This window comes from Theropithecus gelada, chromosome 10 (genome assembly GCF_003255815.1).
Source record: "Theropithecus gelada isolate Dixy chromosome 10, Tgel_1.0, whole genome shotgun sequence".
In the NCBI taxonomy this organism is placed as follows: Eukaryota; Metazoa; Chordata; class Mammalia; order Primates; family Cercopithecidae; genus Theropithecus; species Theropithecus gelada.
Window position 1 is genome coordinate 79,231,241 of NC_037678.1, and position 14,734 is coordinate 79,245,974.

The 14,734-nt window shown below is 38.9% G+C and overlaps 1 protein-coding gene across 1 annotated transcript in view; it reads right to left on the reverse strand.

Annotated features, from left to right (window-relative positions):
- Positions 1-261: 261 nt before the first annotated feature.
- The window catches only part of HAO1 (hydroxyacid oxidase 1), a 60,578-nt gene continuing 46,105 nt past the window's right edge, over positions 262-14,734 (reverse strand). Inside the window, exons 5-8 of the mRNA XM_025399802.1 lie at positions 12,378-12,469; positions 2,996-3,154; positions 2,814-2,883; positions 262-944 (exon numbers count right to left, since the gene is read on the reverse strand). Coding sequence (XP_025255587.1) covers positions 874-944; positions 2,814-2,883; positions 2,996-3,154; positions 12,378-12,469 — 392 coding nt within the window. The 3' untranslated portion in view covers positions 262-873. The remainder of the gene's footprint in view (positions 945-2,813; positions 2,884-2,995; positions 3,155-12,377; positions 12,470-14,734) is intronic.

The following is a 14,734-nucleotide window of genomic DNA, read 5'->3' on the forward strand; positions in this document are numbered from 1 at the left end:
TTAAGAGAAAAACTGTGGAAGGAAGGAAAAGGTTTTTGTCTTGCTTTTTGAACAAGGGGCCCCATTTTAATGTGGCATAGTCCTCACACATTATGTAGCAACCCTTGCACATGGCTATCAATGGTAAAGAATCAAAAGAGTAAAGAAAGGGAAGTAGGAGGTACAGGAGAACCAATGAGGTATGCAGAAAGGAAACGAGATAATTAGGGCTCAGAAAATAAAATTAAAATTTCATATTGTTACAAATGGACTAGATATATCCTTCCCAAAAAATGCTTTATTTCTCTCTGATTAAGAAGTAACATATATCCTAAAACATTTGGATATATTCAGACACTAAAGATGTGATTGGAAAGCTGCATTCAAAGAAGTATCACCAGTTACTGCCATCCATTCCAATTATATCCAGGGCTACCTTCTCAATGTTGTCAATTAGGCATTTCCAATGCTTTGAACCTGAGCTTACAATTTAAGAACCACTGTTTTAAAGACATCTAAACAGAATACAGGTTAATAAACAATGAGATCATTATCTTTTCACCTTAGTGTTTGCTACCTCCAATTTTACTAAAGGATACAGCACTTTAGCCTGCCAGAGAATGACGTTGTCTAAACACATTTTCAATGTTTTCTTTTTAACAGTTAATATATTTCCAGGATGAAAGTCCATTTCTTTCTAAAAGGTTCCTAGGACACCCATTGAAAAGTCAAAAGCAATGAACTAAAAGGGATTGCTATTTTGTTGGAAAAGAACGACACCCTTTGTATTGAAGTGGGGAATTACAGACTGTGGTCACCCTCTGCACAGTGTCTCTTTGTCAAGTAATACATGCTGAAAAAAAAATAATACAGATGGGAAAATATTGTGCACTGTCAGATCTTGGAAACGGCCAAAGGATTTTTCCTCACCAATGTCTTGTCGATGACTTTCACATTCTGGCACCCTGAAAAAATAATGCATACATTTAATATGAACTGAATGCAATAATAATCAGGCAGGTAATCGTTTTCCCAAGGAATGTAAAATTTGACAAATGTAAGGTTTATGATTCAAGGTAGGCTTGCCAAATCTTATGTGGCATGAGACCATTTTTTATTACCTAAACAGTCCTTAACACAAAATGACTGGCACATATTTTTATTAACACAAAGAGTATATTCTTTCTGCCACATTTAATAGAGAGTCAGTGACTGAAAGCTCTCTTTTAGGATATGTCTGTAGCAAATTAAAATGCGTAGTGAGGATTCACAGAATGGCATTCTTCTTGTTGAGGCTCTGTCTGCAGACTGAGTACAGTAGCGAGTAGACCATTTATCTGGGGAGTTCTATCTATGGGGACAATCCAGATCATATGGATTACAGAAAAGGAAATCCTCTTTGCCTTCAAACATGGGGTAGCTGATAATTAACTCCTGGCCATTCTTTCTAGCTACAGGTTCTTTCTGAGCCAAATTTGAAATAGTCACTAGTAATATTTTAATGCTTATTTATTTATTTATTTATTCATTCTTTCAGCAAATATGTATCGTTTGTGTGCCAGGCACTGCTCTATGCACTGAAAATACTGCAGTCAAGACAACAAAGCACACTGCCTCATGCATCTTCTGTTCTAAAGGGGAAGCAGACAATATATAACACATATAATTTTAAAAGGAAATTCTATGATAGATGATATATAGGAGACAATAGGTGCTATGGAAAAAGCATGAAATAAAACTGGAAAAGAAAACTGAACGTTGAATAGATCGGTGGAGGGTAAATTGCTATGTTAAACACAGTAATCAGGATAGGCACCTTTAAGAAAGTGTAATTTATATGAACACACGAAAGATGAGAGGAAGTTTTTCATGTAACTATCTGGAGGAAGAGCATCCAGGCAGAGGGAACAATCGTTGCAAATACCCCAAGGCTAAAACATATCTCACACAGTCAAGGGACATCATGGAGGCAAATGTCACATGGGTAGAATAAGTAAGGGTGACATTATTAGAAGTTGGGATCAGAAAGATGACGGGAGTCAAACCATAAGAGGCCTTGTAAACCACTACAAGGACTTTGGCATTTACTCTGAGTAAACCAGGAGCCTTTGGGGGTTTTCTGATCAGAAAAGTAAGATGATCTCAATTAATGTTTAAAAGAACCATTCTGGCTGCCATGATCAGAATAGACTGGGAGAGGGGAGGTACAGGAGGATAGACCTGCCCACTCGCAATGTCCATGGGATGAGACACAATGATGGCTCCAGCCAGGGCGGTGGCAGTAGAGATGACAGGGAGGTCAGAATCTGATTATATTTTGAAGATCGAGCCCCTGTGAGTAAGAAGGTGTGACAGAAAAGAAGAGGCAAGAATGACTGAAGATTTTTGGACTCAGCAACTGAAACTATGGGATTAACATGAACTGATGGAGAAACTGCAGGTGGAGCAGGTTTAATGTGGAATGTTAGCAGCTTAGTTTTGGACAGGTAAGAGTTTGGGATGCCACTTAGATATCCAAAGGGAGCTGTTGACTATCCAGGTAGATGTATGTGTTCATGTGTTATGAGATGAGGAAGAGTATGATGTTGCAACCACCTTTAAGTAGTCGTACTCACCAAAATATTCCTAATAAAGCTGTGAAATATAGAGGTTAAGTAATTACTAGAGACTATGCACATGCAGAGCTCCTCAAAACTGTAGATATGGAGTCAACGTCAAATTTAATATACTCAATGATCCCACACTCTTCTCTTTCAAATTCACTTCTCTCCACCAAGGACCCTGACTTACAGATCATAAAAGAAAAGAAAATTGTAAACAAGAATGAGTCTTACCACTCAAAGCCATGGCCAACCGGAATTCTTCCTTTAGTATCTCAAGGACATCTTGAACACCTTTCTCCCCCTAACCGAGTGAAAAAATACAGAACTATTGTGTAAATCAGTCTGACTTGTTTTATTCATTTGTTTTACTGTCAAATTGTCTATTTTATATATTTATTTCTTTGTCCAATTACCTGGAAAGCTAAGCCCCAAATGATTGGTCTCCCCACAAACACAGCCTTGGCGCCAAGAGCCAGAGCTTTTAGAACATCAGTGCCTTTCCGCACACCCCCGTCCAGGAAGACTTCCACCTTCCCTTCCACGGCCTCCACAATTTCTGGCAGAACATCAATCTGGGGAAAGAAAAGTTCAATAATGTCACTCTATTAACACTGAATTGTTATTCAACTCCACCTCCAAAAACCACGGACACATCCAGCTAGGGCTTAGAGTGAAAGAAGCCAAGTAGGTTTGGGGTCAACGGTAAAATTATTTCCTCCTGAAAGAAGAGAGGTACAAATGCTAGTAACTAAAACACCAACTAAATTTGGAAATGAGTAGCTTATTTTTATTTTAAAGTGCAAGGTTTTCTTTTTTTCTGTTTCTTATATTCAAAGATTGTCATCAAAAAATTATAAACATAAAACACTTGATCTTCCATAACTTTTTTTTGTTCATTTTTGAGACAGGGTCTTGCTCTGTCACCCAGGCTGGAGTGCAGTTTCATGATCTCGGCTCACTGCAGCCTCCATATTGAGAGTTCAAGTGATTCTCCTGCCTCAGTCTCCCAAGTAGCTAGAAATACAGGTGCCCACCACCGTGCCTGGCTAATTTTTGTATTTTTAGTAGAGATGGGGTTTCATCATGTTGGCCAGACTGATCTCGAACTCCTGACCTCAAGTGATCTGCCTGCCTCAGCCTCCCAAAGTGCTGGGATTATAAAATGTATAAAAGTAAATGAAGTATTTTATTGACATAAATTATTCATTGCAAGTCAATTGTTAAAATTCATGCTCAGATAATAGTGCAAGCGGTGTATAAAATGCAAACGCAACTAATAATAAAACAACTTAGTCTCTTATTTTGTCATCCAACATATTTTGCATCCAGCTGTATATTAAAGAACAATCTGTGAAAACATTTTTCTTGCTTTTAAGGAATATGACCACTTGCACCATGAAGATCTTGGTCTTGATTGGCAATTGGTGATGATGGACATAGGTTGGCATCAAAATGCACTTGCCTGCGCTTTAGCCTTGGCCACTTTGGCCGATAACATGTGAGCAGAGCTGGCAGAATGTCATTTCTGAGCATAGGCCTTAAGCAACCTCATGTATTCCCACTTACTTTTTTGCACCTTGTCATTTGCCATGAGAAGACCATCCACCAGGTATTATTTCCCCCTCATCTTTGGCCCCAGGATAAATATTCAGGAAGCAGAGCCAGCACAGCCAAGCCCAGCTGGAGCTGACAACTGGATACCAGCCACCTAGCTAGTACCAAGCCTAGATCGGTAGACACTAGTCAACACAAACTTTCATGGAAATAAGTGATTGCTGATTTAAATCACTGAGTTTGGGATTGTTCATTTTATAGTGTCACATGGCAGTAGCTAACTAATACAATCGGCTACTTTAATGTGAATCTGCATTTGAGAATGAAAACAATTTACAAGGTGAGCTAGAGATTGAAATCTGTAGAAATCACCCACATTCATCCCAAAATGTAAAAATCTAAATTAGTATAGTTCCTATTTTAAATGTATGCTGAAGAAGCTGCCATACACTCAAGTCCACCTTTTCCAGAAATAATTGTGCTGAAATCACTCAAAGGTTATCCCATTTCTACCCTAAAATTTTAGAGGCTAAACTTAAAGAGAGTTTTATATATGAGGCTGAAGACCAAATAGGGCTACAGATTGGAAGGAAGTGAAGGTAACTCTTGGCATGTGGCCCCTAAATGTTTGGCACGTAATGTGATTTTCCTCTTTTCCTTTTGGCTTTTCAGCCTCGCCAAACATGCTTTGGATCTATTTACATATGTCCCTTTTCCTATACATAGTCCTCTTTTTGCATTCAGGCAAGTTACATCAACATATAAATGCTACAATTTCCAAGCGATGATGCAAGCTATAATTAAGCATATTTCCCCATTTGAAACCAGAACCAAAGAAAAATATTAGCTAGCTTGGGTTCAATACACATTTTCAAAGTCAGTCAAATCAAGTGTGTTTAGGTAATTTCCAATGCCTACCCTGGCCTAAAAGTAAACTAATAAAGATACTTAAAAATGCGAATCCTGGGTTAAAAAACAGAGCCCAGATTGGTGTTTCATGTGTCTGTGAACAACAATGTTCCATCTATTGCTAGGCATTTCAATCCTCCCCTTTTTCTTTCAATAGCTGCAGTTTTACTAGGTGTATATTACACAAAATAATTCTGATCAAACAGATTAGATAAATAAATACAGTAGACAGACTCACTATGTTATGGCCCTGTTTATGTTTCCCTCTTTTCAGCTTTCTATACATCTGTGAGATCATTCATTTTAGCTTTTTCCTTAGTGCTTCTTCGGGCAACTAATTGTGGGCTTAACTCCACTGGAGTTAATCTCCAGGAAAATATGGTAAGATCCCTGTATACTGTTACTCATTCGTCCCTCTATTCGCTGTTTTATCAAACACTTTATAAAGGACCTGGTATATTTAAGGCACTAATGTCAGGCAGAGTAGGGGATGTAGAAAGAAACCCACAGGGATCTGACTCGCAAAGAGAATCCTCTTTCTCATTTGTGTTCGAGTCACACTCTTCCAGAATGCTCCCTGCACAACTTACTTCCCCAACCCCTCCCCCAAACACAACTTCTACCGGCAAGGAGCTCTCACCTTTCCATCCTCTATTGCATCCATTGTTATACTCTCGATTTCTGACATTTTAGGTATGGAAACCTTTGTTCAAATCAAAATAGTTTAAAGTAAATAAAAGCAGATGGAACCAGAGGTGCTTAGTTAAACGCAAAGGAGACAGAGTCCAAGTCACTGCCCATAACCTAAGCACACTTACAAAATCACTGGTCTGTATACATTTTGCTGATTGTTTGCAACTGCAAAAATGGCTACAATGATTTCCTCTTCTTCATTTCCTTGCAACATTATGGGAGAGAGGGAAAGGAAGGAGGGTTCTGTTCCCCCACACCTTAGATCCGAATTGAACTTGTGATTTACTTTCACCAGTGGAATATGAGAAGTGACAGGATGCCCATTCCAAGCCTAGATCTCAGGAGGCCTTGCATGCTTACACTCACTCTCTAGGAGACCTGCCACTTCATGAGAATGCTGGAAGATGTGAGACAATGCAGAGCCATCCCTGCAGAGCTCATCCTATGACAGCCTCCTAGTAGGCCTAGTAGCTGGCCACGGACACATGTGACTGAGTCCAGCCAAGACCAGAGAAACACTCAGCAGATCTCAACACAAATTGCCAACCCACAAAATTGTAGATTGTAGTAATGATGATGGTGATTTATCCAGTAAGTTTCAGAGTGACTGGTTATGCAGCAAAAGCCAGCTGATACATTAAATGTTTCTCCAAGATAGAATTGCATGGACTGTTTAGAAGAAAATTTAAATCCCTTGTAGTACTTCACAGAACATCCCCAAGAACTTAACAACCCAAATGCTTATTCTATAAAAATGTTTTGCTGTTGATAACTTTCACTGTGAAAGAAAGTCATATTTCTAAGCTTGAAGTAGTTTGTGTCCAGATAGCATCAAAATGAAAATGCAAAATTGAAAAGAAAATGCTCTTAGGATTCAAATATTCCAGAGAATCTTAATTTGAGAAGATCTAATGCTATGTATTTTAGAACTCAATTGTATTCCATCCTGTTATTCTCTAATTACTTCAAAGCCAATCTGGATCACATTATAACCATGAGGTGACAAGTGTATTTTTAATACGATCTTATTTTTTAGTTTTTCTGGGGTGTAGCAGAGGCCTGACAACTCTTCTCAGAAGCAACATATTAAGATGAACTGAAGTTAAATTACTGTTCTAGGACTCCTAGTGATAATAAGTATTTCTCCATATAAGCAAATTCTGTGATTTCTATTAGCCTGGTGCAAAAGTAATTGCAGTTTTTGCCATTAAAAGTAATGGTGAAATGACTTTTGCACCAACCTAGCAGAAATGTAGAATTCATATTGTTGTCCACTTTCTTTTTGTAAGTAACGCAATACTGTGAAGATGTTTGGGCTAAAAGTCTCAGTGACTTACTCACCTAGCTCTTATCCCCTAAGAAAGGTGAGACAAGACTCCATTTCAGTGCTCTTCCCATGACATCATGCTGCCTCCGTGGCTCTGACTTATGACATAACAAAATCTGCAGTACAGCAAGTTCTTCTGTGCAAGTACTGAGACCTGGACACCACAGCCTCCTCCAAGCCTTTTGTCACTCACCGCAAAACCCACACACTGAGAGAACTTTGTACTGTGCCATACACCGAATCCTTTCTCACATTTCTCTCATCATTATGAGCCTCAAATTTGCTCTAAAGTGTGAGGCAAAACTCAAGCAAGCATCCCTCTTATGTATATGACATGCAAAGAAGAGGGTTATGGTTTGTTTTGTTTTGTTTTCGAGATGGAGTCTTGCTCTTGCTGCCCAGGCTGGAGTAAGTACAATGGTGCAATCTTGGCTCACTGCAACCCCCGTCTCCCAGGTTCAAGTAATTCTCCTGCCTCAGCCTCCCAAGTAGCTGGGATTACAGGTGCCCGCTACCACACCTGGCTAATTTTTGTATTTTTAGTAGAAGCAGAGTTTCACCATGTTGGCCAGACTTGTCTCAAACTCCTGACCTCAGGTGATCTGCCCACCTCGGCCACCCAAAGTGCCGGGATTACAGGCATGAGCCACCGCACCAAGCTGGTTATTGGTTTTTGTTTGTTTTGTTTTTAATTTTAATTTTTTATTTTGTTTTCCATAAGTTATTGGGGTACAGGTGGTATTTGGTTACATGAGTAAGTTCTTTAATAGTGATTTTTGAGATTTTGGTGCATCCATCACCTGAGCAGTATACACTGCACCATATTTGTTGTCTTTTATCCCTTGCCCACTCCCCCACTCTTTCCCCCAAGTCCCCAATGTCCATTATATCATTCTTATGCCTTTGCGACCTCATAGCTTAGCTCCCACATATCAGTGAGAACATACGATGTTTTCCATTCCTGAGTTACTTCACTTAGAATAATAGTCTCCAATGTCATCCAGGTCACTGCAAATGCTGTTAATTCATTCCTTTTATGACTGAGTAGTATTCCATCATATATATGTACCACGGTTTCTTTGTCCAGTCATTGATTGATGGGCATGTGGGTTGGTTCCACGATTTTGCAATTGTGAATTGTGCTTCTATAAACAGGCCTGCGCAAGTATCTTTTTCGAATAATGACTTATTTTCCTCTGGGTAGATATCCAGTAGTGGGATTGCTGGATCAAATGGTAGCTCTACTTTTAGTTCTTTAAGGAATCTCCGCGTGGTTTTCCATAGTGTCTGTACTAGTTTACATTCCCACCAGCAGTGTAGAAGTATTCTCTAATCACTGCATCCACACCAACATCTACTGTTTTTTGATTTTCTGATTATGGTCATTCTTGCAGGAGTAAGGTGGTATCGCATTGTGGTTTTGATTTGCATTTCCCTGATCATTAGTCATGTTGAGCATTTTTTCCTATGTTTGTTGGCCATTTGTATATCTTCTTTTGAGAATTGTCTATTCATGTTCTTAGCCACTTGTTGATCAAATTGTTTGTTTTTTCTTATTTGTTCGAGTTCATTGTAGATTCTGTATATTAGTTTTTTATCTGATGTATAGATTGTGAAGATTTTCTCCTATTCCGTGGATTGTCTGTTTACTCTGCTGACTGTTCATTTTGCTGTGCAAAAAGCTCTTTAGTTTAATTAACTCCCAGCTACTTCTCTTTGTTTTTATTGCATTTGCTTTTGGGTTCTTGGTCATGAAATCCTTCCCTAAGCCAGTGTCTAGAAGGGTTTTTCCAATGTTATCTTCCAGAATTTTTATAGTTCCAGGTCTTAGGTTCAGTTATTGTTTTTTAAAAAACAGTCTCAGGGAACACAACTCAAAGACCCTTCTAGATATGTCCATATTCTCTCAGTGAGAGGGAAACAAGCAACACCATTTGGCTATTTTTCCCTTAAAATCTAGTTAGATTTTATTTCAGTAGATTTATATTTTATTTTTAGAAAACAATTTGGCCCACCCACTAAGTCTGCATATCCATACACAGGTGAGTCATAAATCTGAGAAAAAGCCTTCTGCTGTGACCAACCTCTCCACCCTACAAGGAGGAGGTCTTCACTTTCCACCTCTGTTTACCTGCAGCCAACATTTAATATCACCTAAAATGGTGTGTCTCTGGGAGCAAAACTGAGTTGCAAAGAGCTGACAACTTCCGGTTTCATTACTTTTCATCTTTTGTGTGTTTGTTTTGTTTTTTGAGACAGAGCCTCACTCTGTCGCCCAGGTTTGAGTGCAGTGGCATGGATCTTGGCTCACTGAAACCTCCACCTCCCTGGTTCAAGCAATTCTCCTGCCTCAGCCTCTCAAGCAGCTGGGATTACAGGTGTACACCACCATGCCCAGCTAATTTTTGCATTTTTAGTAGAGACGGGGTTTCACACATTGGCCAGGCTGCTCTTGAAATCCTAGCCTCGAGTGATCCCCTTGCCTTGGGCTCCCAAAGTGCTGGGATTACAGGCGTGAGCCACCACTTGACTGTATAATCCTACAATGTACAAAGACTTGCTTGGTTCCTACCATTAGTGCTTTAGGAAAAACTCAGTGCAATATGCACACCCAATATTCCCTGCCATCATTTACTCCGCCATCACAGCCACACAATTGGTCTATGAATGTCACTAAATCAACCTGCTAGTTCAATGAAACAACAGACCACTACTAGTTGACTAAAGTATTTGTTCTACTCTTCTTCTGGTTGTGTGGATAAATTCAAATGGTCATCTCAATTCCAACAATCTATATAATAACTACCACTGAAGGGTTCTGATAAAAGGGAAAATATTTATATAAGAATCCAGTTCTGAGAGAGGTGGTAGTCTGGAAAGTTGACCCACATTACCTAGTAAATATAGATAGATAGATAGATAGATAGATAGATAGATAGATAGATAGATAGATAGATAGATAGATAGATAGGAAATATATATATATATATATTTAGTAAATATATTTAGATATATAAAGTTTTGTTATATGATGCTAGTTACTTTGCCTATGTAAATCACATTATAAAACATTACAGTTTAAAGGTTTAAATTTTAAAAGATGAGGAAACCAAGGTAGGGAGCAGAAAGCAATTCCCTCTGTCCCTCTGCAGTTCAGGCCCTCCTTCTCTCTTTCCTTGGCTATGGTAATTGTAAAGGCCACCTCATTGGCCTTTCTGCTTCTTGTCATGACAAAATCCACTTTATAAGACTCATTGCTGCTAAGCCAAGGCTCTTCTAGTGCACACCCAATGACTCATAATAGTCAAGGATCTCCTTCCTTATCTATCCAGGCAGATGTATTTCCCAGAACTCTCCCACTCCCCCTGAAACCGCCTTTGCAAAACTTATAACTGAGAAAATTATGTCAGTGAAAGAGACCTCACCTAACTGATTCCATCTTGATTCTAACTGCCAAGCTTTCCTTGTTCATTCCTGAGTGTAGGCCAAACTAACTTTGGGAGAAACTTAGTTCATACTTTAATTTTGAAACAAAGATGGTAACAGCCCTTTCCCAAAGCAAACTCCCTGCCTGCCTGGTGACTAGGCTGCCTTTGCAGGACTAACAAATTAGTCACAAGAATAGAAATTATGGTTTAGGAGTCATGCAGCTGTAGGCTGCAAGATTCTGAACCTCCCCAAATTGCTCCTGGGGATAGCATCACCATTGTAAAACCGAAAATCAATGCCTGAGATATTTTGCAGACCCTGTACCTGGATCAGTTGGCACCACCCAGACTGATAAACTGGCTCATCTGGTGTTGTGGCCTCCAACGAAGAACTGACTCAGAGCAAAAGGACAATTCGACTGTCTGTGATTTTATCTCCGACCTGACCAATCAGCACTCCCCACTTTCCGACTCCCTCCCCACCAAATTATCCTTAGAAACCCGGAACCTCAGGTTTTCAGAGAGACTGATCTTAGTAATAATAAAACTCCAGGCTCCCAGTACAGCTGGCTCTGCATGAATTAAACTCTTCCTCTATTGCAATTCCCCTGTCTTGATAAATTGGCTCTGTCTATACGGTGGACAAGGAGAGCCGGTTGGGCGGTTACAGCATCAGACACTGCAAACAAGATGGATTATTTAGTATTCCTGAGCACATCTCACTCTTTGCCATTTTACACTTAGGCTTATCACACTGCAAAGAGGGGGCCACATGGGGCCAGAGCAGAAGCAAAAAGTATCTGCAACATCATTGCCCCATCTACAAGAGGCTTGGCCAAATCCCCACAAGTGGACAGCACGTAAGGGAATCCGCTTGATAGCACCCCACCAATGGCTCCTGGCCCCCATTCTGGATCACGGATCCATAAAATCCACCCCAGGAAATGTGTCCATCTCCATGGCTTTGCATCCATTTCTGGACTCCCAGTCCCTGATCTTAAAATCTGCTCTAAGTGTCTGTTGGTTTTCATGGTTTTAGGATCTTCAGGTTCTAACTGCTCTTCAATACAGTTCCACTCAGTCCCACACCTTTCAGGCCAGTTTGATTCACTTTTATACCTAGATTTTGGACTCTGATTTGCCTACTCCAGTGCATAAAAACCAAAGATGCACGTTGGAATCTCCTGATATCTTTTAAAAAATACTAGCGCCTATACACTCCCAAGCCCCAACCAGAGATTCTGATAAATAGACCTGGGGAGGAGATCAGGAGTCTTTAAAGTTCCCAGATGATTCCAATATGCAGCCAAGGTGGTTCACAACCCAGCGAGTAGCCTATTTACAGCTCACTTCCCCTTGCCTGGGCCTAAGCTTTTTTTCTCCTTTTCCCAACTCGTCACCGTTTCTCTGCAGCTTTTCAACCGCCACCCCACAGGAAATTCCAATATGTCCCTCCTCCTGATTTCTTGTCTCAGTTGTACCAATGATCTCAGATTCTACCACAGCCTTTGAATTCCCACAATTCTCTGCTAGTTCATGTCTATGGACATTCATGGCGTAATCCTTTCTTTCACATTCGTTTACGTACTTATTGGTGTATCTGTGAATTCCAGAATAATCCTTGCCCACAAATGTCTTTATTATTTAACAGAGACTTTCATAGGTTACAAATAAATGCACTGAGCTAATTAAACATAAATATATTTGTTAATTTGGGTAGTTATGTGCCACTAAACTTAAAATCCAAGATCTCACATATTTGCACGTATTTCACCTTGACTGATCACACAAACTACACACAAAGAGGAGGCAGACATAGAGATAGTAACACAGTGATGGAAATGGGAACTCCAAAAGGAAATTGCAGCGTTTGCCAAAACTCACAGTGGCTGGCACCCCATCGAGTTGTCGAGCCCCATGATTCGACACCAAGATCCCATTCAAGCCATGTTTAACAGCCTCCCTGGCATCATCACCTGGAGAGAGTAAAACAAGCATCTTAAGGAAACTGTAACTTAACATGCGGCTTGGGTTTAGAGGCCTCCACATTCCAGTCAAATGGAAGCTGACTCCCACCTGCATACCTGGATCAATAATCTTAGCATAAAAGTGTACCCTAGGGTTAGCGCTAGAATAGTAGTGGTAGTTTTCTAGGCCAACAACAACAACAAAATGTTACCACTGACGGCAATTTAATTGTAAAATACATAAAAGTATCAATAGATAATACATTGACATAAAACGTATTTATCTTTATAAGGGTGTAGTCTTGCTAAGTATTTTTAATAAATAAGATTATACCACTTTATCATTTAGCAAAATTATTCCTCAACAATTTGGATAGCAAAAAAGCACATAAAAATGGCAAACACTGTTAATGTAACAGACAGTGGACAAACCTATTTCAAAAAACAATCTTTAATACTAAGTCATAATAGCTTTAGTAACTATTTTAAGTAATATTGTTCTATAATTAAATATATGTTTGCTCATTGAAATGTATAAAAAATTGGCCAGGCACGGTGGCTCATACCTGTAATCACAGCACTGTGGGAGGCCAAGGCGGGTGGATCACGAGGTCAGGAATTCAAGACCAGCCTGACCAACATGGTGAAACCCTATCTCTACTAAAAATACAAACAAAAAAAAAATTAACCAGGCTTGGTGGCAGGTGCCTGTAGTCCCAGCTACTCAGGAGTCTGAGGCAGGAGAATCGTTTGAACCTGGGAGGCGGAAGTTGCAGTGAGCCAAGATCACACCACTGCACTCCAGCCTGGAAGACAGATAAAGACTCCATCTCAAAAACAAAAAAGAAAGAAAGATATAAAAAATGTAACATTAAATCTCTAATCATATTTTAAAATATATTAATTTCTGAAAGTTCAGTTTAAAATAGATTACTGTTCTCTTAAATCTATTTGCAACATTTAAAAACATATTTTATATTCTAAACTATTATTTTTAGCATGTCCTAGTAACAAACCATTTGCTAAAAGAATCATGAAAACAACACTGGTTCTCAGGTTTAACATTCAAAATGCAATACTAAGCAAAACCAATCGGTTCAAGAGTGTAGTAAAAATCAGGCCTTGGAAATTTAAGCAAATGAATATAGGTCATTGGTAATCTGTACAAATTCAGCAATGGAGATAATGAGCAGACTTGACTAAGAACTATTTTAAAAGATAAGATAATTATTTTTTAAATTATATGCTATCATTTTCCAAACTTTGTGTTATACAAGGCTATTTTTCAACTATTCTTACTTTTTTCAAATGATGATAGTGATATTTTTCTTCTAAAATTATAGGTATAGGAAACTGTTAAGCCTATATGTTATAGACTAAATATTTAAATCCTCTCAAAATTCACATGTTGAAGCCCTTATCACCAACGTGATGGCACTTGGAGATGGGGTCTTTGGGAGGTGATTAGGATTAGATTAGATTTCTAATTGCCTTTCTTTTCTTTTTTCCATTTACTGTCAGACTTCAGAATATTATCAAGTTCTTCAAAATTTCAATTATTTGATCTGACCTATTAGGTCACTTTATTCTCCCCCTGGAGCCCTCTGCCTTCCTGATCCATTCTGTTGTGGTTACTCACAAGACATGATGTCTGCCTTCAGCTTTGAATTTGCTCTTATTCGCTCTGAGTTGAATATCTTGCTGTCTGAGTATGCCCTCATTTGGTTTATATTCTCATTTGTTTGTAGTAGATTCCTTTGTAACTTTCTTAAAAAGGACCCAAGGGAGGTAAACTTACAGACCACCTAAATAGCTTCTCTTGTGTGTGAATGACAATTAGATTGGGTATAATAATTTAGGTGGAAAAACCATTTTCCTCAGAACCTTAAAGACATCAGTCCATTGTCTTCTAGTACCCATTGCTGATGCAAGGACTGATGCCAGTTTGAATTATTTTATATGTAAACAGTTTTATGTTTAGTTTATCTATACACATTATTTTTCTGAAATTTCATAAGGAACGTGAGAAGTTGTGATTTGTTTTCTCACTCTAATGACTTACAACAACAGCATTCAGAAATTGTTGGTCTTTAATAAATTCCTCTAGGCCTCTTTCTTTTACTTTTCTACCTGAAACTCCTATCAGTTGGATATTGTACATTTTAAAGTGGTCTTCATGTACATTCATGTAATACGTTTTTCTTTCTATTTATCTTATTGTTCTCATTGTTGTTTTACCCTTTGGGAAATGTCATTGACTTTATTGCTCAGCCT